The sequence below is a fragment of the Rhineura floridana genome, chromosome 8 (genome assembly GCF_030035675.1).
Source record: "Rhineura floridana isolate rRhiFlo1 chromosome 8, rRhiFlo1.hap2, whole genome shotgun sequence".
Classification (NCBI taxonomy): domain Eukaryota; kingdom Metazoa; phylum Chordata; class Lepidosauria; order Squamata; family Rhineuridae; genus Rhineura; species Rhineura floridana.
In genome coordinates, this window is record NC_084487.1 from 25517355 (window position 1) to 25545190 (window position 27836).

At 42.5% G+C, this 27836-nt stretch overlaps 1 protein-coding gene across 8 annotated transcripts in view; it reads right to left on the reverse strand.

Moving 5' to 3' along the window:
- Positions 1-27836, reverse strand: part of ERC1 (ELKS/RAB6-interacting/CAST family member 1) — a 319311-nt gene that overhangs the window by 167454 nt on the left and 124021 nt on the right. For all 8 annotated transcript variants that reach the window (XM_061638638.1, XM_061638637.1, XM_061638636.1 and 5 more), the window contains 2 exons: positions 13632-13767; positions 8330-8461 (listed from right to left, as the gene is read on the reverse strand). In XM_061638638.1, coding sequence (XP_061494622.1) covers positions 8330-8461; positions 13632-13767 — 268 coding nt within the window. The remainder of the gene's footprint in view (positions 1-8329; positions 8462-13631; positions 13768-27836) is intronic.

A 27836-nucleotide genomic window follows, 5' to 3' on the forward strand; every position in this document is an offset into this window, starting at 1 on the left:
AGGCCCTAGATCTAGTTGTTGATCTCCGGGCCTCTTTATGGGTTGGAACCCGGAGAAGGGCCTTCGACGTCGAGCGTAGTGAACGGGTAGGTACATAGCGAGAGAGGCGCTCCATCAGGTATTGCGGTCCGATGCCGTTTAGGGCTTTATAGGTAAGAACCAACACTTTGAATCTGGCCCGGAAACATATCGGTAGCCAGTGCAGCTGCACCAGGACAGGTGTTATATGGTCAAATTTCTTTGTCCCAGTGAGAACTCTGGCCGCAGCATTTTGCACTAGCTGAAGTTTCCGAACCGTCTTCATAGGTAGCCCCACGTAGAGTGCATTACAGTAGTCCAATCTAGAGGTTACCATAGCATGGATAACTGAGGCAAGATGCTCCTTGCTCAAATAGGGTCGTAGTTGGGCTACCAGCCGGAGCTGGTAGAATGCATTCCGTGCCACCGAGGCTACCTGAGCCTCAAGTGACAGGAGCGGATCTAATAAGACCCCCAAACTACGTACCTGTTCCTTTAGGGGGAGTGTAACCCCATCTAGGACAGGTCGAACATCAACCATCTGGGCAGAGGGTCCTCCCACCAACAGCATCTCAGTCTTGTTAGGATTGAGTTTCAGTTTATTAGCTCTCATCCAGCCCATTATTGCGGCCAGGCAGCGGTCTAGTACATCAACAGCCTCACCTGAGGAAGATGAAAAGGAGTAGTAGAGCTGCGTATCATCAGCATATTGCTGGAAACGCACTCCAAAACTCCTGATGACCTCACCCAGCGGCTTCATATAGATATTAAAAAGCATGGGGGACAGAACTGAACCCTGCGGGACCCCATATTGGAGTACCCAGGGACTTGAGTAAATCTTCAGTTTAATCCAGAGTTTGGGGTTGGAATGGATGATCCCTGTGGGTCCCCTTCCAGCCTCTGATTTGGAATCCTGTGCCTTGGGGTGGGAAACTGCTCTGCTGGTCAGATCAGCTTCTTTTGTTAAACAAATAGAGTGGCCAGGTTTGTAATGGGTCTATCAGGTGCCCGGCAACTGGTGAATGGGCCAGGAAGATCCTTCTGTCTTTAAACTCTGCAGGAGAGCCTCCCCCCCCCTTCCTGGCGGCTAGCAGAGGTTTGTGCTTTGAGTGTTTTTAGATGTGTCTAGAGAATGCCTAGGAACTGGAGGCAGGCAGAGAGGCTGGCTCTCTGCATCATGGCTATAGGATGCCTCCTGTAATACTGATGGGAAAACTGGATATTGGACTGCTGATGCCTTGAACCCCTCCATCCTAAGCTCAGGTTGGAATGTACGTAAATAAACAAACCATATTTCATAAAGACACCACAGTCTCTGCTGACCTTCTTCCTAATGGAAACCAAACCCTGGGTGAGCACAGGGACCCTGAAATCTCACCACTCGGAGATTGGGGAGGCGCGCAACACTGGTGTCAAAAGTGGGATTGAGTTTCCTGGGAGCAGCATTGGGAGCAAGGGTGCCTGAATCAAGATAGAGGAGTTAATAGCAACCCTCCTGGAACAGATGAGGTTGTTGCTGCAGCAAAGGCAACGAGAGCGCCAGGAGGACCAGCGGCAAAGGCAACGAGAGCGCCAAGAGGAACGGAAGCACTGGCAATGAATGGGGAAGATCATTGGAAGCTTCTTGGGAGAGGAAAGGGAGACCCCATGTGAGGAGGTGAGAGCCCTGCCTGATCAGCCGCTACAAGGGGTCCAGAGTTACCCAGGAGTCCAGCTGCAGAGCACCCAGACTGGAGTGGCTAAAGAGATCCAGACAGTGGATGGGCAGCTGGAGGGTTTGGACTGTAAGGAGTTGCAGTCAGTAGTGGAGGAGGAAGAAGTTTTGATTGTCCAGGAGCCTGCCAGGGGGGAAGACAGCAGAAAGCTGGAAGTAAACCCCCAAGATTTGAAGGAGGACAGGCTGGAAAATGAAGAGGAAGATGCCTTGGAAGAAAGTAGGGTAGAAGCTGGAGAAGAGATGCTGCTGATAGATTTTTCTGCTCCATGTGAGTCTGCTGCTAAGGTAGTATTGCAGGAGGAAGAAAAGGCCTTGGAGAAAGGTGAGCTAGAGGCTGGAGAAGAGCAGCTGTTAATGGATTTCTTCACCCTATGTGTGCCAGCTGTGGAAGAGAAAGTGCAGGAGGAAAAGTTGGAGGCGTGTGTGCTAGAGGAGCTCCCAACGCCTAGAGAAATGGCTGTGCAAGAAAAAGTGCAGGAGGAGAAGCCTGAGGTGGGAGTGCAAGTCCAAGAGGGGCTCCCAGCGCCTGGAGAGATGGGTGAGGTAAAATCCCACCTCTTACACCAGTGTTGCACGCCTCCCCAATCTCCGAGCGGTGTCATGACCACTACCAAGGAAGACTAGTTGAACTCTGTAATTGTGATTACTATGAAGATGTGGGCCATCTTGAAAACAGTTGGTTTGGCTGTTGATGTTTGATGTGGAGGAATGGAGAACTTAAATATGTCTTGCACAACATTTAATAAGGTGGCAGAGGAGATCACTCCAATGACACTCCAGTGACATGACACTATGCTGTGCCATATCCTGAAAAAAAGAAAATGTGCAATGGCTTGCTCTCATATTTTCCACCCCTGAATCCATAGCCTAGAATATTACAATGAAAAAGTGTTTCTAGACCATGGTATTTCAGGCTGTGGTAGATACTAAAGGGAAGTTCTTGGATGTATATGTTGACATGTGCAAGTGAAGCCAGAACATGATAATCTTCTAAAACATCTCCTAAACCAGTAATGGATGCCTTCTTTTCAGGGTCACTGGTGCTGGTCAATAATGTCCCAAGTGCAGGAGGAAGGTGAGAGAAACCCAGCAGAACCTATACCTTGCTGCTGTGGCCTCCTGCAAAACTCCATCTGCAGGCTTCTCAGGTGTCAACTGCTACTCCCTGCAAGGCCTGGGTGCCAGCTGAAGCCAGTTGGGGCTAACGAGGGAGAGAACAACTGCCAGGGGGTGGGGAAGAGAGCTCCCCTTCATAACAGCCACCTCTATTCATTTGTTTTAACTATTTTTTAAAAAAAAAAAATCAGTATCAGGCTTCTTTTAACATGGGGTAGGAGTAGTCGGGAGCCTGCCATTGAGGTAATATTGGGCAGGGGATGTAACAGCGGTGGGAGGCAGACTGGCTGTTACAGGAGAAGGGATACAAGACATCGTTGCATCCTTTCTGGTCCCCCTTCCAAACCTCAGGACACTGGTAGTTATGCTGAGAACTCCCTGGATCTTACTATCCTGCTGATGAATGCAAGGTCAATGACTAATAAAACCACTTTAATTCAGGATTTAATCGTGGATGAATGTGCTGACCTTGCTTGCATTACCGAAACCTGGCTAAATAACCAAAGCGGAGTAGGTCTCTTCCAGCTCTGCCCACCAGGTTTTGTGGCACTCCAGCTGCTTGAATCCAGGGGATGGGGAGGTGGGGTTGCAATTGTCTGCAGGAAATCTATCTCTCCTGTCAGGTACCCTGTCCCTAACACCTCCAGCTTTGAGTGTGGGTGCCTGGCGTTGGATCAGGGAGATAGAGTGGGGATTCTGGTAGTGTCCTGTCCACCCGTCTGTCCAACAGTCTCCCTCCCTGAGCTGGTGGAGCTGGTCTCGGCATTGGTGTTGGAGTTACCAAGGCTGATTGTCCTGGGTGACTTCAACATACATGCCGAGGTTAGACTCACAGGTCAAGCTCAGGACTTCATGGCTGCCATAACAACCATGGGGCTGTCTCTAATATCATCTGAACCAACACATGTGGCAGGACACACACTTGATCTTGTGTTTGTTCAGGACAGGAAGAAGGTGATATGAAGGCGGAGGGATTCTTAATGACTCCGTTGTAATGGACAAATCACCACCTGACAAGGTTTAGACTCATGCCCCCGGTAACCTTTGCTGGGGTGAAGGGCCGATTAAGATGGTCCACCCCCAGAGACTCAAGGATCCAGATGGTTTCCTGAATGCTCTGGGGGATATTCCCAGCATGGCTGGCAATACTGCCAAAGCCCTGATCAATCTCCGGAATACGCAGGTGACCTGGGCAGTGGACACTATTGCTCCAAAGCATCCTCTCCCACCAGGGAAGGCCAGTAATACATCTTGGTTTACTCAAACCTTGGGCCTGATGAAAAGGCAGGGACGACGGCTAGAGCGATGATGGAGAAAAACTCAAATCTGCTTGCAACCGAACACAGACTAGAGCTCATTTTTGAGCCTATCATGTGGGGGTGATGGCAGCTGAGAAACTTCACTTCTCTGCCACCATTGCGTCTGCTCAGTGTTATCTGGCAATGCTTTTCCGGGTGGTCTGGGGTCTTTTGGACTCTGAGCCCTCAGTTGCTTGTTGTGACATGTTTGTGAGGCACTTTGCAGATAAAGTTGCTTGCATTCAGACTGACTTGGACTCCTCATTAACTACAGTTGCGCCAGATTTCCCTGAGGCTTCCTCTGGTCATTTTTCTATGGATACTCTTCAGCTTGTAAAGTCTGAGGATGTGGACAGGATTCTGGGACAATCGAGGGCCACTACTTGTTCTCTTGACCCTTGCCCATCCTAGTTTATTAAATCTGCCAGAGAGGGAGTGTTTGACTGGTTGGCAGGGAAGGTTCTATGCCAACATTGTTGAAGGAGGCTGTGATAAGACCTTAGTTAAAGAAGCCTTTGTTAGACCCTGCGGATCTTAACTTCCGCCCAGTCTCTAATCTCCCTTTTTTGGGCAAGGTGATTGAGAAGGTAGTGGCTGCTCAGCTCCAAGTTTTCCTGGATGAATCAGACTATCTAGACCTTTTTCAATCAGGCTTCAGGCCTGGTCATGGGACAGACTGCCTTGGTCACCCTGCTTGATGACCTATGCCGGGCATCAGACAGGGGGAGTGCATCCCTGTTGGTGCTGCTGGACCTCTCGGCCTTCGATACTATCGACCATGGTATCCCTTCTGGGCCGTCCAGCTGGGATGGGATTGGGAGACACTGTTTTACAATGGCTCTGGTCCTACCTGATGGACAGGACCCAGAAGGTGGTGCTGGGAGACTACTCAACCCCCTGGCTGTTGGCCTATGGGGTACCGCAGGGTTCCATTCTGTCTCCCATGCTCTTTAACATTTATATGAAACCGCTGGGAGAGGTCATCCAGAGATTTGGAGTACAATGTCATCAATATGCGGATAACACTCAACTCTATCTCTCCCTACCACCTGATTACAGGGAGGAAGTGCTCAACCTAAACCGGTGCCTGGAGGCTGTGAAGGGCTGGATGTGGGCTAACAAACTGAAACTTAATCCATATAAGATGGAAGTGTTGCTGGTCAAGGGGAAAACTGCACCAGGGAAAGGGTTGCAATGTATTCTGGATGGGGTTGCACTCCCCTGAAGGAGCCGGTCCGCAGTTTGGGAGTCCTCCTGGATCCTGCCCTGCTGCTTGAATATCAGGTGGCTGTGGTAGCCAGGATTGCTTTTGGCCAGCTCAAACTGGTCTTCCAGCTGTGTCCATTCCTGGAAGCATTCACTTGGCCTCAGTGACACATGCATTGGTGACATTGAGGCTTGATTACTGTAATGCACTCTACGTGGGGCTGCCTTTGAAAACGATTTGGAAACTACAGTTGGTCCAAAATGCAGCAGTCAGAATGTTAACTGGAGCACGGCGCAGGAAGCATATCACCCCTGTGCTTTATTGACTGCACCGGCTCCCAATTTGTTTCCGGGCCCAATTCAAAGTGATGGTTCTGAAAGATGTTAGACTGACAGGCACATGGGAGAGAGCCTTTCAGCTGTGGCCCTCAAGCTTTGGAATACCCTACCCCAAGAAGCCCGATCTGCTTCCTCCCTGATGGTTTTCTGGAGACTTCTAAAAATGATCTTGTTCGGGAGAGCCTTTAGGAAGGACTGAGGGTAGAGACTGACACTGATTTTATGCCTTCTATGTTAATTTTTACATTTTTGTTTTTGTGATTTTTATTGTGTAGAATTTTATTATGTACATGTTCAATTTTATTGTAAGCCACCCTGAGTGCCCTATTATAGGGTAGAAGGGCGGGATAGAAATATTTTAAATAAATAAATGAATACATCTGGTCATCCACATGGACAAGGTTTTTGCATTGCAAACTTGGCTCATGATGCTCTGAGAATGACCGTAAGAACGAACTTCAGCTACTACCAAAAACAGGGCTATGCTCTTTGTGGAGAATGCCTTCAGACAGCTGAAGTCAAGGTGGAGGTCCCGATACACTTTGCTGGATGTTAAGGAAGACCTGGTTGCCATCATGGCTGTGGTGTGTTACATGCTCTGTGAAATGAGAGGGGTGTTCTCCTGGGGCTACACCCTGCCCTTCTTGGGCAAGGTGACAATAAAGATGCAGTGCACGCATAAGATTAGCAGCTGGTTCAACCATCCTGCCCAATCAACACTTAATATGAAACAGCCAACCTTCATCAGGCACAGGCCTAGCAACTCTCTTCGCACGCAACTCTGTTTCTGGCACGCCCCTTCAAGCCCCCATGATAACCAGTTATCCTCCTTAATCAGCAATGCTTTTTAATGAAGCAAACCCTGAGTCTTTATTGGGTACATTAACATAACTTAAAGCATGGAGTTGGGTGCTAATTTGCAAGTCACAGCATGAGACAGAAATGGGGTTTGAACCATCTGGGTTTGCTGGGTGACCCCAACAGGAATAAATGACAAAAATCTACCTTGTTGTGATCATTTGGAGGCTAGAGTTAGTGATTGCTAAAAAGGGGTGGTGCTGTGGAGATTTCCCTTGGAGGTTGTACTAAGGGGTTGAAAATTTCACATATGGAGAAATTTCACATTTTCTTTTGGTGGTAACCAGTCTTTTTTTGGGTTACTAGCAAACTTCACAAAAAGCCCTGGAACTCCAGGTAAGAGTTTAGCGGTGTGCATTTTTTTGGTTCAGGAGGTGAGGAGGAAAGGGTTAAGCAAAAATAATGGAAGGACGCCTCTGTGGGGTGCATCCAGGAAGGAGTGGAAGCTTTAGAATTGGCTTAGAGCATGACGACAAAGTTCTAAGAGGAGAGCATTTGTGTTCCCTGTCCCATTTTCTACAACTGGTCAATAGTGAGGTTTATGCCTACTGTAAAGGCATTCAGGATAGCAACAGGGTGTTTGCAAAAGAGGTGGGGAAAAACCAAACCAGCATGAGGTAAAGCAAAACACTGTTTCTTTTTTCATCTGCCTAAAATGACTCCTGGTTTGTCCAACAAACTATAGTTCTGGCATAATGTGCAAAGATCACTGAGAAAGTTGGTCTGGCACTTTTTTCAGGCAATATTCAATAATGATACTCTTAGATGACCTCTGCGTCCCCACTACTGTCAGAAGTAAGGGGGGGGAATGCTGAATAGGTCTTCTTGTTTGCAGCACCAAGACTATGGAACTCTCCCCCCCTAGGAAGCTTGTCTGGCTTCTTCTTCATTATCCTTTCATCAAGATACAAGTCCTTTTTTTAGTATGCCATTTATGTTAGTTAATCCTTCTCTCCTTTATTGTTTGGTTTTCTTGTCAAATACTTTCCCTGCTACTCATATGTGTTACTGTTTAACCACTTCTTTGCTGTTTCCTTTTTTGTTCTTTGTTGGAGGCTGCTTGGAGCACCCTATTTTGAGTGGAAAAGTAACTCACAGATTTTAAATAATACCCTTTTAAAATATGCATAGGTAGCATTGGCATTTCTAATTCTGCAGGTGATTAAGGAATAATCCTTCACTATCAATTGTAATGATATAAAAACAGTCTGAAGATGGTTTCTTCAAGACTTATTTTTAAAAGATCAGCTCCTATTAGATTTTATCCAGTACACCATTCCTTTGTATGAATCCTTGATAATTTTGAGTCCAAAATGCTTTTATTTTTTAAAATGTCTATGGCTGATGTGTGAAAAGCACTGAAATGTTAAAGAAGTTTAGCCAAGGAAATCTTTAGAACGAACAACAATGGGGAGCTCCATCATATTTCATGATGCTGTTTCAATGGAAAGGGAAGGTTATGGGGGAAAGAAGCAGCAGGTATTAGAACTATTTTTTTAAAAAGGGCTTAAGTGCAAAATTACAATCCCTCTAGAGTGCTAAGTCACATTGCCTGCTAGCTCTTCTCAAACAGGAATATTTTACTTAGTAGAACATGAGGGCACAGTATGGAAGACTCAATTTCAGAGAGGCTTATCTGGGGAAAAAGTACTTGAAAATGAATGAAATAAAAGTTCCACCAAGGGCTTTAGGATCCTCTGATATGATGCTACACAAGTTAAGTTACCACACCTAATAAGGTTGCTGAAATAGCAACAGCAATTATAGGTAGGCAGACCTGTTTTTCAGCATGTGTCCTTGCTGATTCTTCTTGAGCTAACACCATTTCCCGTTCTGCTGTAATTTGCACACTCTCTCTCAGTGCCTCTTCTAGCTCCTCAATCCGATCATCCTTCTTATGCAGACTGTCCTGGAAAATGATAGGAGACCAGGTAAAGTAGTTTGGATTTAAAAGCCAGGGAAAATTAACCAAGTGCTATATTAACTGCAAGTCACTGTCCAGTGATAGAATTCCACAAATTCACATAGAGGAAGGGAGATGTTGTAAGTGAAGCCAGAGCCAGAGAAGGTAAACATCACGCAAAGGGGAAAGTTAGCAAACAAAGAGATCAGCAATGGTAGAAATGCTGTTTGTGTTAAGAGTAGCTAGTACAGTTGAGAGATTGTGTGCAAAAGATGCAAATTCACATGCAGCTCCACAGCAGGTTAGTAGGCAGATGATGTGGTATAGCAGCAAACTTCAGACTTTCTTCTCAGGAGCTCACAACCTGACAGGCAAAGTATAGAGAATTGGAAGGAGTGCAACTTGCAGTTAAGTGATTTGCTTGGGGACAAGTGCTCCTTTTTTCCTATATGGAGAGTGATACGAAGCGCCGCCACATTAAATCAATATAGCAAAGGGACTATTAGAAAGTATGGCAGAAGAGATGAAGGCCAGAGTGTCAAACAAGGAGTATTTGAAACATTTCACTCATTATGCTTAGGAAAAGAATCTCTTCAGGATGAAATGTCTTACATATTTAAGCCATGTTGCCATAACCAAAATGTTACATCAGATGCTTACTTAAAATCTGAAAAAGGTAGTACAAAAACTAGAGATCTTCAGGCTGTAGACTCCAAAATATATTCACACAAACGTGAACATTCTCTGCTTCTGAAACTGTATCTCAGACACAAGCATGAAACAGTTGCTATTCCATGCTTGTTACAATAAACGATCTAAGGAGTGCTTTAGGCTTAACTAAATGACAGGACGTTTTCATAAGCATTGTCAGTTTTTCCCCAGTTTCATGCTACTTCAAGTATTGATCTCATCCACCATGAGTAATATTAATATCAGAAAGAGTCTGCTAAGCTTTGCTAAAGGTCACAGCTACTATGTGAAACTAATAAGCACTAAGAAATAAAGTAGCAGCAAGTTAGCTTCCTCTAAGAATCCTCCTACTGTTTCTGATTTATCAATTCAGCTCTGAGTAATTGCAGTGCTGGTAGTGGAAAAATCTGGAAAGAGGCCTGGTTTGCCACTATTTATTTTGTCAATTGTTAAAAAACATAGGTGGTCATGGCATTTGCAAGATACCCATCTTCATGAGGATGATACCTCAGCAAACTAGTGCAAGTTCTGCCAAATGTACATGTTCCTATCAGCTTCTTTTCAGTACTGAGAAATACTCGACTGATGAGAGAGGAGCACAAGCCTTGTGTAGTGATGACAGGAAAGTCTTGATGTTAGTGCTAATACACACATATTAGAACAGATAAGAGCAGAAAGCAGCATATGTCCAACATGGGGAAATTGTTCAGCTACTACTCAGGTGAATGTGTCAACAAAGATGATCTTCATAGAGTGACTACTTGAGCATCAAGAAGATTGTGCTCACTTTCTATATCTTCTGAAGCAGTGTGGATCAAACCTTTTAAATGTTGTTACAGGTGCTTAGAGTTAGAATTACCCTACCCAGTCTGCAACAGACAGTCCTTGAAAATTATAGTGTAGAGGTCTAATTGCAGCAGACAGAAAATACTCATTAGGTTGTCTATGTTATGTCAGAATCCAGACTGTCATATTCAGAATCTTCAGTGGTGTCTCTGCTTCTATAGAAGAATGTGTGTCTGGTTAAAGCTGATTTGAGCAACTGTATAGAAACAGAACGCATGAGGAAACAAGAAAGCATAGCATAATGGATGTCTAGTTCTATTTTTCATTTGAGATAAAGAGCAAATATTTGCAATTCAAGTACATGTAGTACACTTCTCCATTCAGAAATATTACCTCTGTAGGACAATTTGATTCTTCTGCCAAATCCAGAAAACAATCAAGCAGTGCAACAATGAATTCCATCTTAATATTGTAATGTAATCAATACAAAAATTTTAATATATGTTCAACTTATTAATGGTGAATTATCACTCACTATCACTTAAATAACTATTCAATAAATCTTATCCCCTTCCCCCAAGAGTTCTCAGTGGTCTCTTTATGTTGCTTCCACTACATTAGAGCATCACTGACCTTGCCCGCCAGTCAGACAATGGAACCCTAAAAATCCCCTTTGTCTAGCTCAGTGTGAGCATTAATTGGTTTCTAGATCTTGGACTAAAAGTAAATAAAAATTAAAAAGCACATTCTTAAGCATGTGCAAAACCTTGTTTTGTAGTTAGAACAAGAGGAGAGCTCTTGAGGCTGTAATGTTTGCTTTATATTTATGGTGAGGATTATGAGCTACTGTACTGAGATTTGAATTTCCAAGTCAGGAAATGCAAAACTAGGTGACAACTCAGTTTAAATGCTATTGCTCACTAACCTACTAGAAGCCTTGTAAAGAAGTGGGGAAGGGACCAATGTTTATCCTCCTGTAAAAGAAACATCTCTCAAGTCTGTACAAAACTGTTTTAAGACAAGCAAAGATGGACAATATTATAAATCCATTTTAATTGGTTCTTTTTTAGTCCAGCCGAATTGAGTTAACTGTCATTGCTACAGCATCTACTCCTCCAGTCCTCTTATTGTTCTTCCTAAATGTCATGTTTCCATCATCAGAAACTCCCTGTGTAAATGAACACTTTGTTACTGGACTCAGGAAGAGACAAACCACATGCCTATTACAGACAGAGGAGTAAGAACTGGGGAGAATTTGGAAGCTTGTTTATTTGGCTGGATTGCAAATGGCCAGTTTAAGAAAATAGGGATCATATTTTTAAGCACTATATAATGAATTATTAATTCCAGCCAAAACCACAAAAGCCAAAATTATCTGAAAATGGTGCTTCTGTGTACTTACCCCAAAACCAGCAATGGATGCTTATAGTATATCTATTTCTCCCTATGCTTACTTTTTTATTTAACTAATTAGTCCCCAAGAGAATAAAGGAAAAGCAGTTGTGTTGGATAAGTTGCATCGATTCTGTGTGGAGAACAGCCAGGATGTCATTGTAATGAAAATGTTCTCCAAACAAAAGAGTGATCCCATAGACTTTCAACATGTTCAAATGAGATACTATTATGCAGGAGAAAGAAACCCAGACAGAACACTTTAGGATAGGTAGAGGATGTGCTACTTTTGCTGAAATACTTAGCTTTTTGTTTAATGCAACCATGCAAAAATGGGTAAGAATGAGAGCTGTATTATGAATAACAAGGGTGGGAAACCTCAAGCCCAGAGGTCAGATGCAGCCCTCCAAGCTTCTTTATCTAGGTCTCAGGAGTCTCCCCAGGCCATGCTCCCTCGACCACAGGCCATGTTCCTCACTGGCCTTGCTCTGTACCCTCACAGAGTGCTTATTCCTGGTTGGAATCTGTCCTTGAATTGTAATAATGCCTCTTGCTTGCCTGTATGGAGGGTGGACTGTGTGTATAGAACCATCTAAGAAAAGTAAGAGCCATATCCATTGCTCCACCCAACACTGGAATGCTGCCCCCAGAAAGTTGTCCATGCATCCCTCGTTTTGAAGAGTTCCCCACCGCAATGTATAATTTTCATAGTTTGAATAACTATGGTCAACTTGACAATTATACAGAGGATCTTGAAATAAACACCCAGGCTACAGATATGCCAAACTGAGTCCTCCTGACATTATTTCCCTGATCCAATATGGGTGCCTGTTTGCACTTTTGTTATGGATCCAGATCATCACCTACTATATAATGCATGGATAGCACAGATCAGATATACCTGTAATGCATGGGTTTGACTGATGGGGGTGTGCCTTTCCTTTGTTTTGCAAGGCCTTCTTGCATGTTCATGACATTACAACAGGTTCTGGTCATAATTGGTGTTATGACTTGCACATAAGTTAAACGTACAGCACAATAGCCCTAACTGTAAGACATTATTACAGAAAAAACACAGAAAATACTTAAAAGCACCTTAAACTCTAATTACTTTAACAAACTGGGTGTTGAGTCCAAATAAAAATTATAAAATTATAAAAACTAATTTAAAAATTACATTTTAATTATAACACCTGTATAGTTTATTTATGTTTTTAACTGTTAATTTTTGTAAGCCGCCTTAAGTCCTAGTTCTAAGGAAAAGGCAGGATATAAATGAATAAATTAATAATAATAATGCTATATAGTTGTAACAGAGGTTTCCTGTCAAAGGAGAAGTACACAAACACAGTTTTATTGTGTGAAAAATAACGTTTTTTGAATTAGTCTTATTCTGCTCACAACTAAACTGATAAAAACTTAATTGACTTTGATAAAATTAAGTAGCCTGTGTGCAGTTTATCTAATGAATAAGGCACTAATGTGACGAGTGTACTGGCTACCATATAATGACTCTTAAAGGGCCAACAGTATAAGGAATGCAGATGTACCTTCACCCTTTCCCTGGACCTTCTCTTCATGTGGATAGTTCACTTTGATGTGAGAATCCATGTTGCTACAAAAGTGGTTTTAAATGATTAAAACAGTAACTACATGCTAGCTGTTAATCCCCCAGAGAAGAAGTTTGTTATATTGAAGTATGTTTATCTGAACACAGCTTCCATTACAAATTAACTTTGTATTGCACATAACTGTCACAATAAACCTACTTCATGGTGTGAAATATTTTGTGAGGAGTCACTTATGGCCACATGGCACTGTGTCAGTGGATGGAGTAAATAGGTGCAATGAACAGGTGTCAAATGGAAGGAAATGATCTGTGCCAAACAAACAGATAGTTATTTCTATAACTCCAAGAATACTTACTGATACATGTGTGCTTCTCAGGTTTCTTCACTGAACAAACTAAGCTAAGTCCAAATATCCCAAAACAATTAAGCAAGAAGACTTTGAGAAGCACCAGAAGTCAGACACTATAAGCATCTTGAACTTCATCGCCAGTTCATAATGCTGTTTCAGTAACAGCTGAAGCAAAGTCCTGTTTGCTCACTTACCATAAAACAGATCAAACTGCTGAAGCTTAATAGGTCACACCCTTCCAGAAGCTCAGAATGCTGTGGGGGTAAAGCTTCTCCTTTAAGCACAAAGCAACTCCTTTATTATGAGTGTGTCTGAAAGCAAGGAAGCAAGTGAGGAAGAAAGATCAATTTAAAGATGGTCCTATACCAGACGCGCAGTTCCATGTTACCTGCAACTGCTGGGAACTGTCATTCAGATTGTCCTCCCGCCGCCTAGCTTCTTCCAACATCTGTGCACTCTTTTTCTTCTCCACTTGTTCTTTGTGCTTCAGATTTGCTACCTTTTTATTCTGATCTTTAATTTGCCTGTAAAAGGGAAAGCAAATATTCAAACATGTGTGCAACCCTATATTTGCAGTTATAGAAGCATATTCACATTCAGCATAGCTGTTAACAGTATTGTTTCTTCATGTCTTGTATCCTACCATATCTCATACAGCCCAGGGCACGTAACATTAATAAAATGCAGCATAAAAATACTAATTTTACTAATATTCTTGCTATGATAACAGATTCTCCAGAGTATTTTCCCCCCCCACCGGTAGTGTCAAAATTACCTTGCAATGATTTCTGCTACTTCATCCCCAGCAGCAACAAACTGTATTTATTTAATTAATTAATTTGTGAGTTGCCTCATACACAGTGGTCTCTAGGTGATTTACAACACATTTTAAAAACATACAATATAAAATGAATGCAAAAAAATACAATATACAAAATGTAAAACCCAAACAAAAAGGACTAAGACAGCATACCAAAGGCCTGAATAAAAAGGAAGGTATTTACCTGGCACTTAAAGATGAATAGAGAAGGAGCCAGGTGTACCTCCCTTGGGAGAGCATTCCACAGCTGGGAGGCCACCACTGAAAAGGCCTATTCTCAAGTTGCTACCCTCTGAGCCTCCCATGGAGGGGGCACACAAAGTAGGGACTCAAGTAACAAATGCTGGGTTTAGGTTAGTTTATATGGGGAGAGGCAATCCTTGAGATATTGAGGTCCTGAGCCACATATGGTTTTATAGGTCATAACTAGCAGTTTGATTGAGCCCACTTTAGACTCATTTCAGCTCATCCATCCCGCTGATATAGATAATCTTTTGGAAGGGATGAGACCCACCACGTGTTCACTAGACCCATGTCCCTCCTGGATTATAAAACAGTCCAGAAAGGGACTCGCAGACCGGATCAGTGAGGTGATCAATGCTTCCCTCCAACAAGGCCACCTTCCAGGCAGCCTAAAGGAAGCAATTGTCATTCCCATATTAAAAAAGCCTTCTTTGAACCCTTCCAGTTTAGATAGTTTCTGTCCCGTGTCCAACTTACCTTTTTTAAGTAAAATTATTGAGAAAGTGGTGGCCTCTCAGCTCCAGAGTTTCCTGGAGCTGACAGATTACTACGACTCATCTCAATCTGGTTTTAGGCCGGGTCATGAAACTGAGACCGTATTGGTGGCCTTAGTGGATGACCTCCGGAGAGAGTTAGACAAGGGGAACGTTTCTTTGTTAGTGCTTCTTGATCTTTCAGCAGCGTTTGACACGATCGACCATGACATTCTCTTGGGCCGCCTCTCCGAGATGGGCTTAGGAGGCACTGTTTTTCAGTGGCTCTGCTCTTTCTTGGAGGGCAGATCACAGAGAGTACTATTTGGGGATTTTAGCTCTGATCCCTGGCCGTTGTCATGCGGAGTACCACAAGGCTCGGTGCTTTCACCGATGCTGTTTAACATTTACATGAAACCGCTGGGAGAGATCATCCGGAGGTTTGGAATTCGGTTTCACCAATATGCTGATGACACCCAGCTTTATTTTTCCTTCCCTCCGGATATGAAAGATGCCATCCTTCCTTTAAATAATTGTCTAACAGCAGTTAAGACCTGGATGACACAGAATAAGCTGAAATTGAACCCAGATAAAACAGAGGTGCTGGTGGTTGGGCACCGAACCAAGTTGGAAATAGGGAATGTACCGTTATTAGACGGAGTTTTACTCCCTTTAAAGACCCAGGTTCGTAGTTTGGGTGTCCTTCTGGATTCGGCCTTGACTTTGGAGGCCCATGTCTTAGCAACTTCCAGAAGTGCCTTTGCCCGCCTAAAATTGGTTCGCCAATTGCGCCCTTTTCTGGAACTCTCTGACCTAACCACGGTTACCCATGCCTTGGTTACGTCTAAGTTAGACTATTGTAACTCGCTTTATACTGGACTTCCCCTTAAAATACTTTGTCAACTGAAATTAGTCCAAAGAGCGGCTGCCAGGATGTTAATAGGAGCAGGTTGGTGAGTTCACACTACTGCGCTCCTAAAACAACTACACTGGCTTCCAATTTCTTATCGAGTTTAGTTTAAAATCCTGGTTTTAATGTTTAGAGCTTTATCTGGTTCAGGCCCTAGTTATCTTTCAAATCGTATTTCGTTTTATGAGCCTGCTCGTTCTTTAAGATCTTCATTAGACCCCGGCCTTAATATTCTTTCTTTTTCCCAAATTCATCGGACTGGTATTAGGAATAGATCGTTTTCGGTGGTAGCACCAACTCTTTGGAATTCTCTTCCGCAGGAAATTCGTTCTTCCCCCTCTTTAATTAGTTTTCGTCGCCAAGTTAAGACCTTTTTATTTCGGTTAGCTTTTGAATTGTAATGTGAGAGATAATTTATATTTTTTTATATATTGTATATTGTATAATGTGTTTGCACTATGTTATTGTTTTGGCCGCTTAGAATTCTTTGGAACTGAAGCGGGATATAAACTTTTTAAATAAAATAAATAAATAAATAAATAATTGGTACCCAGTGCAGCAGTGCCAGAGCTGGTGTTACATGTGAGGACCAACCTACCCCATTCAACAATGTGGCCACCAAGTTCTGCACCAGCTGGAGTTTCTGAACTGTCTTCAAAGGCAGCCCCATGTGCATTGCAGTAGTATAACCTAGAGGTTACCAGAGTGTAGATAACAGAAGTCAGGCTATCCCTATCCAGATATGGGCGCAGCTGGGTCACAAGTCGAAGCTGGTGGAAGGCACTTCATGCCACTGAGGACACTTAGCCTCAAGTGACAGTAATGGAACCAGGAGTACACCCAGACTATGTACCTGCTCCTTCAGAGGGAGTGTAACCCAACCTAGAGCAGGCCGCAACCCATCCTTCCAGTCTAGAGAACTACCCACCACCAGTGCCTCAGTCTTGTCTGGATTAAGCTTCAGTGGCTGTCATCCAGTTCACTAGGCAAGACACTGATTTAGTACATCCACTGCCACACCTGCCAATAGAAAGGAGAAGTAGAGCAGTGTGTCATCAGCATATTGCTGACAATATATTACAAAACTACAGATGACTACAGCAGTTTCATATAGACATTAAATGGCATGAGGGATACAATAGAACCTTGTGGGACCCTATACTAAAGGTTCCACTGGCCTGAATAGGATTCCCCAAGCACCACCCTCTGAGAACAACCATTTAAGTAAGACTGGAACCACTGCAAAGTAGTGCTGCCCACCCCCAACTCAGACAGCCATTCCAGAAGAATACCATGGTTGATGGTATCAAAAACCACTGAGAGATCAAAGAGAATTAACAGGGACACATCCCCTCTGTCTCTCTCCCAACATAGGTCATCATACAGGGAGACCAAGGCAGTTTCCATGCCAAAGCCAGGCCTAAACGGTGATTGAAATGGATACAGAAAATCAGTTTCATCCAAGAGAACCTGTATCTATACCTGGTCCATAACCATGTGCTCAAGAACCTTGCCCAAAAAGGGGAGACTGGTAATTGGCCAATAATTATTTACATTTTCTGGGCCCAGGGATGAGTGGTCTTACCACTGCCTCCTTTAAACAGGCAGGGACCATCCCCTCTCACAAGGAGGCATTAATCACCTCCCAGGCCCGGCTAGCTGTCCCCTCTCTGCTGGTTTTTATCAGCCACTGTTGGTTCCACCTCCTGTGGGCCAGAGTGTAAAATGTCTCATACAACTTGGGAAAGCTCTGCTGGACAGTATAATGAGGATGTAATGGAAGCAGCAAAGTATGCCTTCTTTACCACCTTCACTGCCACTGAGTAGGCACAATAACGAGAGCTTCCCAATGTTCAATTAGATTCATTTGAGTTTTTCTCCACTTGCATTCAAGCTGTCTCCCAGCTTGTTTCATTGCCCTAAGCTCTGGCGTACACCAAGGAGCCGACTGTGTTATACAAAGTGGACGATTGTTTCAACAGCCTGTGCCATCTGCATATTTCACAGATCAGCCAGGGCTTCCACAGGACCATTAGTCATATTAGTTGAAAAATCCCCCAGAACCATCTGGAAACCAACTGGCTCCATCGGTCTCCATGGGTGGATCATTCTAATAGGTACCCCAACTCTGCAGAGGGAAAAAGATGCTGAAACCCTAAAACTCAGCAGCATCTGATCCAAGCATGACCAGGGGCTGATGTTAATATCCCCTACTTTCAGAGCACCCTCTTCCTGTCAGTCAAGAAGATCCGATCCAGAGTGTGATCTGCCACATGTGTTGGGCTGATGTTGGGACAGCATCATGGTAGCCATGAAGTCCTGAGCCACTCCAGAACTAATAGTCTGGGAGTCTTCAACACTGTCTCCGAGACCATCTCTGACAGCTCAGGCAGGGAGACTGCTGGGCTGTGGGGCGGGCGGTAAACCGCAGAATCCCCAATCTTTTCCAATTACACAACACCAGGTATAGACACTCTAAATCCTCACTCAAGTGGATAGGGAGCCTAGAGAGGGAGATGGAATTCCTATAGACCAGAGCAACTCCCCCTCCCCACCCTGTTTTTGTTACAAAAATTAAATGCAATATGATTTTCTGTAAATGAGCAAAATTTCCTACTTGTCTGCATCTGGAATTTTCCCATTATACTGACACTTTCCAGTGCCTGAAATACAGATTTGTTCTTTCTGGACAGTTACATGGAGCTTGGAACCCTGTTATACATACTGTAATCGATGTGTTTTGACCAAAGAGCAGCAGTTCAAACTTTTATTCCAATGAACACAAAAAGAGTAGCTTTGCTTCTAAGGCCTAGTTCTCACAGATGGTGCTTGCATCTAGACTACCATTTCAGACTGCAGTTTGGATCTTATATGACTGAATGCTCCACCATATTAAAAAAAAATCATCCTCGCAGAAAGGATGAGAGCCTGTTTGACATGCCAGTTTTCTGGACGTGGAAAACTGACCACGTTCTGGGGATGGATGGGAACCATTAAATCATACAAATCTCTACTTGCAATCTGAAGTAGTATAATCCAGAAACAAACTGCCACTTTGCTGTTTGTGAGAACAAGACCCAATTTAGTCAACAGAACCACAGGATTCCTCTTTGGTGCGTCATTCATTAAAACTATGTTCTGCTAAATTATTTTATAAAATGGACATTTAAAGAGTTCAGACTAGTAAAGTGCACATATATGGTTTCAGAGGGTTTATCAATCTTTTTAACACCACCTACTAATTAGCTGACATGAAGGCTCTGCACACTTGGCTTCAATTTCAGAGCCATTTCTTAGAAATGGACCCAAACAGGTATGGGAGATGACTGGAATGTGAATCCTTGGTGGTGCTTGGCATACATTGTCATGGCAAGGAAACACGACTGTTGATGATCTCCAGAGAAAAGATTCCCTTCATGCTGGAAATTCAGCATGGCAAAACAAGCATAGTCACAGCTCTATCTTGAGCCTGTTTCATATCCTGATAACTGGACACTAACTAGATCAACAAAGGAGTGCAAGGTTGTTTAGCAATTAAGCAGGATTACAGAAATTTTAAGTATACATACTTAAATGGGAGAGCACTCTGTCACCCCCAATATAATCTGTAAGGGTACTGGTTATGAGCTCCACCCTTTAAGTAATATATTGAAGAAGTCCAGAATCCCTGAATTAAACGACCTTGTGCCACACATGAATTTAATACAACTCTTTCAAAATACTAGTGCAATAAAATTAGTTTTAGACTCATGAGTTTAGAAAATCATCCCATGCAGGGTCTAATTTAAAAATCTGGCTAATGAATCATCACCTTAATGTGCATCTTTGAATTATTACAAAATGACAGAAGCAACAGGTTCAGCAAACATTAGGATGGGTGCTTCGTAAAAAGATCACTGGTCAGAAATTGATGAAGTAGTTTGTGTTCCATCTGTGAAGAATGTGTAAGATGGAAGGTAGAACTATTTTTCTGTATTTAAAACAATGTTGCAAATTTGGCAAAGCTATTCTCTGAAGAAACTCATTTTTATTCAAGCAATTAAACCAACTTGTAAGAAGACAACTTGTAAGAAAAAACATGGAAGCCACACATCACAATAGAAAGGAAAGCCAATGAATTAATCAAAGAGAAAAACTCCCACTCTTTACAAGTCTGAGGTAATACTTCTAATGACCAGTTGGGAAGCAGCATCTCATTTTCTATGCTGTGTATCTTGGAGTAAGACTCCTACATCATTACAAAACTGTAGGTTAAAAAGGGAAGAAAAATGGGCGGAAATTCTTCATGAACAAAACTACTAGGAGAACCCACACAGCAAATTTCAGAACCCTTTAATCTCAACAATTCAAAAGCAGCTGCATCTTAAAGGAGAAAAATAACCTATAATCCCAGATATGGAAATATCTTGAAACTAAACATCTATCCATGTAGGCAAGTTTCAACATTACATCACACTCTGGCAAAGTTCTAACAGCAGATGAGGTGATAAACCTGTGTCTATACTACACCACTTTAGACCGTAGAAGGGAATTCACATGGCTGAAAGCTCATCTGTATCACACACATAAAATCCTTACACATAGAAAATGCAATGGAGAAAAAGTCTAACTTAGCCTTCTTCTTTAATAGTAGCTTTTTATGTGTAGGGTTTTTTTTTCATGGAGATGCATTCCCCCACATGAGCACTCTCCCCCTGCAGTCTGATATGGTACAGACAAGGCACAGGTTTGCCACCTCATCTGCTGCTTGTGAGAAACAGCTCCCAGAGCATGGCTCTGTACAAGAAAGGTTGGCACTCTATAGGTGAAGGATGGTTCAATACTCAGTGGCTCCTGCTGAGTTAAAATGGGCTGCAATCTGGGGCACATGTGTAGAGGAAGACACAAAAGTAGCTTCTCATTGCATACAGTGAGACCGCTAGCAGGCATGCCTTTACTTTCTCCCATGTAAGTGAATGTCTGCCATTCATCGGCTGAACTAAGTGAGGCCTTTGGTTTAACTAATAGTAGTAGTAGTATTTATTTATTACGGTCACACACCAGCAAAGTTACATAAAACATATAAAAGATAGTGAAAAAAATGACACGAGCAAAATAGTTTTATAAAATTCCCTCAGGAGGATAACAACATTTTTCTCCTGATTTGCACTGAAATCATAATAGAAACCCTTTTGGTGATATAAGAGGACACATCCCTTAAATAGTTTAGTACCAAGGTTGTAGAGATTTCCAGAAAAGGCTGTTAATAATGGAAAAATTATCTTCTTTCTGCATTCCTTATACATGTTACAATACAAAAGAATATGTTCAACAGATTCTATTGTTCCAGCGCCACAGGGACATATCTGTTCGTTAACCAGGATCTTACTAAATCGTCCTTCTAATAGTGCTGACGGCAATACATTAAAGCGAGCAAGGGTAAATGCTCTTCTGTACGTTGGGATGGTTAACATATGCAGATATGAAGCTGCAGTGAGTCCATAGTTGGTAAAGCAATTATAGAGTAACGGGGAACAAGATCTGTTAGCAGCAGTTCTTAAATGTTGTAGATCTAACTCTATTAATCTTTGAACAAGAAACTGGGCCTTCTGAAGCCCATAGTTGCCCACAGCTTAGCCTAAGTAGCTTCTTCTCCATCTCTCTCATCCAACAAGTGACATAGGAATCTGAAAGCACTAAGAGATAGCTACCAGGAACTGCCAGGAAGTGTAACTGTAGCCACCATTTAAAGGCATCAATCCATGCCTTGTATTCGACTGATCAAATACCCATTTCCAGATAAATAGCTGCATTCCCCACACAGGAAGGCAGGCCAAATCACTTCCTAAAAAATACAGACTGGACGTTTTCAATTTGGGCATTAAATCCCAATATTGAAATAGGAATACTGTAAGTAAGTTGGGCCAGAGTCTTGGCTTTGTAAATTTGAATTGCAGAAGGGAGAAAATGACCACCATGCATAAAAAAGAATCTTAGGATCAGCTGCTGACTAAAATTTGCTGACTCAATTGCCTGCCTTCATTGTTCAGATCAAAGTCCAGTGCTCTACATTTGTATGCCTAGATATTTTAATATAGGCAACTTGCTTAATGATATTACCATTAAAGTTCATTTATATTTTTTCTGAGCTTTAGAAGAAACTTTGGTTTAACTAGTTTACCTGGTATTCTTGTTTTTAAGAAGTGCAAATGTGATTGTTTTGTTAAACTTTGAGATCTTGGAACAAAATGTGGTATTCCTTTAGTGTTGCAACTCTAGCTCTCTGGAACCATTTACCAGCCAAAACTAGAGAACTGCCTAGTATCATAATGTTTAAGGGCCTACTGAAGACATTTTTGTCTAAGAAGGCTTTCCCTGAAGTGTTATCCAGTCATTTATGAGAACATTTTATATCTCAAGAAATTGTTTTCCTTTTATTTTATTTATTATTTTATTTATTTATTAGACTTTTATACCGCCCGACTAGCAATAGCTCTCTGGGCGGTGAACACAAGAAATACAATAAAATCACACAATATAATACAACAAAACATATAAAAATAAAACAATCTAAAATCAGTTACAACAAATTTTAAAAATTAAGTTAACTTAAATTAAAATGCCTCGGAAAAGAGGAAGGTTTTAACTTGGCGCTGAAAGGATAACAATGTCGGCGCCAAGCACACCTCCTCGGGGAGACTATTCCACAGTTCGGGGGCCACCACTGAGAAGGCCCTAGATCTTGTCACCACCCTCCGGGCCTCCCTATGAGTCGGAACCCAGAGGAGGGCCTTCGTAGTAGACCGTAGTTTATGGGCTGGTTTGTATCGGGAGAGGCGTTCCGACAGGTATCGTGGTCCCACGCCGTATAAGGCTTTATAGGTTAATACCAACACTTTGAATCTGGCCCGGAAGCATATTGGTAGCCAGTGCAGGCGAGCCAGAACAGGTGTTATGTGCTCGGACCGCTTGGTCCTTGTTAACAATCTTGCCGCCGCATTTTGCACTAGCTGTAGCTTCCGAACTGTCTTCAAAGGTAGCCCTACGTAGAGCGCATTGCAGTAGTCCAAACGTGAGGTTACCAGAGCATGTACAACTGATGTGAGGTCCTCCTTACTCAAATAGGGACGTAGCTGGGCTACCAAACGAAGTTGGTAGAACGCATTCCGTGCCACCGAGGCTACTTGAGCCTCAAGTGAAAGGGAAGAGTCTAAGAAGACTCCCAGACTACGAACCTGCTCCTTTAGGGGGAGTGTAACCCCATCCAGGACAGGGTATATATCCACCATCCGATCAGAGAAACCATCCACCAACAGCATCTCAGTCTTGTCTGGATTGAGCCTCAGTTTGTTAGTTCTCATCCAGTCCATTGTCGCGGCCAGGCAATGGTTCAGCACATCGACAGCCTCACCTGAAGAGGATGAAAAGGAGAAGTAGAGCTGCGTGTCATCAGCATACTGATGACAACGCACTCCAAAACTCCTGATGACCGCACCCAACGGCTTCATGTAGATGTTAAAAAGCATGGGAGACAAAACCGACCCCTGCGGGACCCCACATTGGAGAGCCCACGGTGTCGAGCAATGTTCCCCAAGCACTACCTTCTGGAGACGGCCCGCCAAGTAGGAGCGGAACCACTGCCAAGCAGTACCTCCAACTCTCAACTCCGTGAGCCTCTCCAGAAGGATACCATGGTCGATGGTATCAAAAGCTGCTGAGAGATCAAGGAGAATCAACAGAGTTACACTCCCTCTGTCTCTCTCCCGACATAGGTCATCAAACAGGGCGACCAAGGCCGTCTCAGTGCCAAAACCAGGCCTAAAACCCGATTGAAATGGATCTAGATAATCGGTTTCATCCAATAGCGCCTGGAGCTGGCCAGCAACCACTCGTTCCAAGATCTTGCCCAGGAATGGAACATTCGCTACTGGTCTGTAGCTGCTGAAATTTTCTGGGTCCAAGGAAGGTTTTTTCAGAAGTGGTCTCACTGCCGCCTCTTTCAGACAGCCAGGGACCACTCCCTCTCGTAAAGAGGCATTTATCACTTCCTTGGCCCAGCCAACTGTTCCATCCCTGCTAGTTTTTATTAGCCAGGAGGGGCAAGGATCCAGTACCGAAGTGGTTGCACGTACCTGTCCAAGCACCTTGTCCACGTCCTCGAGCTGAACCAACTGGAACTCATCCAATAAAACATGACAAGACTGTGCTCCAGACACCTCATTAGGATCAACTGCTATAAAGTGGGAGTCTAAGTCCCGGCGGATGCATGAGATCTTATGCTGGAAGTGCTCAGCAAACTCAAATTCTAGAATTTGTAAACATGGTTTTACTGTTTTTAGAGTTCATTGAATTTTTTTTTTTGAACTTGCGTTTTTGTGTTTTATTTGTTTTTATCTCATATACTGCTTGAATGGCTTTAGGCTATGAAGCGGTCTATAAATGTGTTAAATAAGGATAATGTTGTTGTTCAGGTCACAATTCTACATTTCAAGCTCAATTCCTGCAGATTTGTAGTGTGGGTGAAAATGAAAAAAGAAGTGGTGTTCCACATGTGGAAGCTGTCTTCAACTACCTACAATGGAAATGCCAGAGGCTCAAACTGTTCTTCAACCAAAATAATTAATTCATAGAGTTAAGGCAAAGGAGAAGGGTTTCTAGATAGTGGGAAAGATTGCTAGGCTTGCATGTGTTCAGTGTCTCCAAGATGTTTTATCTTGGTACTGTTAGGTCCCATTTGTACATTATAGTTGCTACATGGGAGGCAACTATAAAGGTTTTAGTGGCTGTGACATCCTGTCTCATGTACAGGATATACATATGAGAAGCTGCTCTTATATGCTACCGGCACTATGTGGCTCAACTACCATTCAAAAGCTTTCTGACTGGCTCCCACCTCTAAAGTGAAGAATAAGCAAAGCAGAATAGCCTACAATTTAAGAAAGTTTAAGAACTGCTGTTTTAAGATAACTGAGGCTTTAAAGCTGTTGGTCAAAGAATGCCTATTTAGTTGTGTTCAACATTAAACATTTGGATACTCTTTGATTATTCTTTTGACCTTGCTTGCTTCAGCAGATGACCTAGACAAGATTAGGCTCTGCCTGCATCCCATCTGTTCTGCTGACAGTTAACCTAAGAGATCTTCTTGACATTTATGAGGCTGAAGAGTGTTCTCTTTGCAAGCATGCCATCTATAGAAAAAAAACTGGAAGTGTAATGCCAGATTTATATGACACTGTTCTTCCAGCCTTAGGCAGGAGACTCCTATATGGCCAGAAAAATAAACTTATCCCAACATTTGTATTTCTTATGCTATTCTTCCAATAAAGTTTTGCTCTTCTCTCTGCTGTCAACCATTTGATTCCAGTGGTTCTATGGTTTTACTGCTTTATAAAATGTTAATATTTGTTAACTTGCAAGACATTTTTATGTGCATTATTTTCCAGTTCAGGCTTTTAATGCACCACATCACTAATGTATCTCCATTGTAACAATAATTTAACTGCTATGAATAAAGTGTCCATAAAGATTCCTTTTGGCGTATTCCAGAAAAAAAATGCATGATTTCATATTGGACTTAATCAGAATTTTCAATTGTCAAGATCACAGGAGACAAAGAAAATGGTAGTAGAGAGTGGATGGTAAAAGACTATAAGGAAACAGGTAATGCAGTGGAGGACTATTATAGCACTACGTAAGAACATCCAAAGTCTGTGTTAACGATTTAGAATGCACCTGCTTAAACCCTTGAAGATATGTTAAATATGGATAAATGAGCCACTTTATATACCCAGTAATCACAGCTGTGTTGTCACAGTGCACACAGGTGATAACAAGATGTTCAGAAGAGGGCAACCAGAATGATCAAGGGGATGGAGCGACTCCCTTACGAGGAAAGGTTGCAGCATTTGGGGCTTTTTAGTTTAGAGAAAAGGCGGGTCAGAGGAGACATGATAGAAGTGTATAAAATTATGCATGGCATTGAGAAAGTGGATAGAGAAAAGTTCTTCTCCCTCTCTCATAATACTAGAACTCGTGGACATTCAAAGAAGCTGAATGTTGGAAGATTCAGGACAGACAAAAGGAAGGACTTCTTTACTCAGCGCATAGTTAAACTATGGAATTTGCTCCCACAAGATGCAGTAATGGCCACCAGCTTGGATGGCTTTAAAAGAAGATTAGACAAATTCATGGAGGACAGGGCTATCAATGGCTACTAGCCATGATGGCTGTGCTGTGCCACCCTAGTCAGAGGCAGCATGCTTCTGAAAACCAGTTGCCGGAAGCCTCAGGAGGGGAGAGTGTTCTTGCACTCGGGTCCTGCTTGCGGGCTTCCCCCAGGCACCTGGTTGGCCACTGTGAGAACAGGATGCTGGACTAGATGGGCCACTGGCCTGATCCAGCAGGCTCTTCTTATGTTCTTAAATCACCTCACACTTTGAGACCCCAACTGCTATAGTACCCACTTCTACAGTAACGTGTGAAGCAGGTGAATAGTGGGGGAACAAACTCAGCTGAGTGGCCTGCAAAAGTTCTGCCCCTACGAATAAGAAGCTTCACAGATGATGAAAGCTTCCTTTGTAGCTTTCCACACATTAGTGTCGGGGTTAAAATGTGTTTTGGAGTCTGTGCTTATGGGTGCTTCTATTCTTGAATCTTTTGGGAAGAACAGATTACACTTTCTAAGGTATCAATCTGATGTTTGTTATCAGTACAACATTTACGTAAAAAAATGAAAACATGGCTTTTTAAAAAGCTCACCCCCAACAAAATAAACAAAAAGTAGTTCCACCTTGCATTATTGTATTATTTACAGAGCAGATTAATTTCTCATCTCTCTTTAGTTATGCCTCAAGACACATAAATGCCTAAAAAACCATTATGCTTTCAAAAATAGTTAATGCAGCACTGTTAAAATGAATGCTAGCAAGTTCAAATAGCCCACTCTGTGAGCTTTTTGCCACAAGTCCCCGTCATTTTCTTATACTGCTCTTCACTTTTCCATGGCATTTATAAAATAAGGTAACCAATGCCAATGAAAACAGTGCTTGTTGCTATAAAAGTCATGAAAATATAACTAGCCTGTTGTATGTGTGCCAGCAAGAAGCCCCAAATGGGTTTTCAGAGAGGGGTGGGTGGATTTTATTTCCTGAAACCAGGAAACCCAGGTTTTAAAAACAAATTCCATGTACAGATAAGTATAGAGGAAGGGAAAGGGAAGTAGAATTGAAAACTGAGATGGACGGATAGGAGAAATCAACTTTGTACCTAACCCTTAAAATAAGTCTCAAGAGAGTTCAAAGGTGCAGGTCAGATTAAGAAGCAGATTAATTCCTGCAACTCTATCCACTTCTTATTTTCTCATTATTTCAAGAGAACTATTATCATCCAGTATTTTACTAATTCCATGAAATCATATCATCTTCTAAACTTGGTAGCATTTCTGTGTGTACACATCCTCATCTTAAAAGTTTCATGAGGGATACCTAACCAGATTCTATACCCTCCCTGCACTGTTTCATTCCAGTACCCAGCTTTTATATCCTCCAGGACCACCATCTATCTTGGTCTATTGCTCTTAAACACCTCTGCATGACTGCACTCTTTCCAGTACTCAGAGATTTACATTCCCTCTCTTCCCTTTTCACAATGATTCTAGAAGGGTTACAATCTATTTTTTGGGAAACCCGACCCTAACAATTTACCAAAATTAGATGAATTGTGTCCTTTCCTCTATATCCCTTTCATATATATACACGCTAATGTCCTTCCCTGGTGAAGCCAGCCATTTTAAGAAACATGGATTGGATCTACATGTGGCCAATTTCTTTTTAAAAAAGAGTTGTACTGAGCATTAATCATACTCTGGGTACACCCCTTGAAATTAATGGATAAAGAGTGGACCCACTGATAAACCCTAAGCAGAACTTAGTTGAATACAACTCAGTGTAAATACCTATTATATAGGAAAGCTGGTTTTAGTGTAGGAAAGCTGGTTTTAGTGTAGGAAAGCCAAGAATCCAACCCATTTTGAAGCTTCAATGGGCTACTGGCTACCACTACCAGACAGTCCATCAAAAAGCGACAATAGTAAAACTTATCAAGCAGCAAAGGACCACCAAGGAATAAACAATGAAATTCTTCCCTTGTAATTTCTTTTGTACTTGCGAG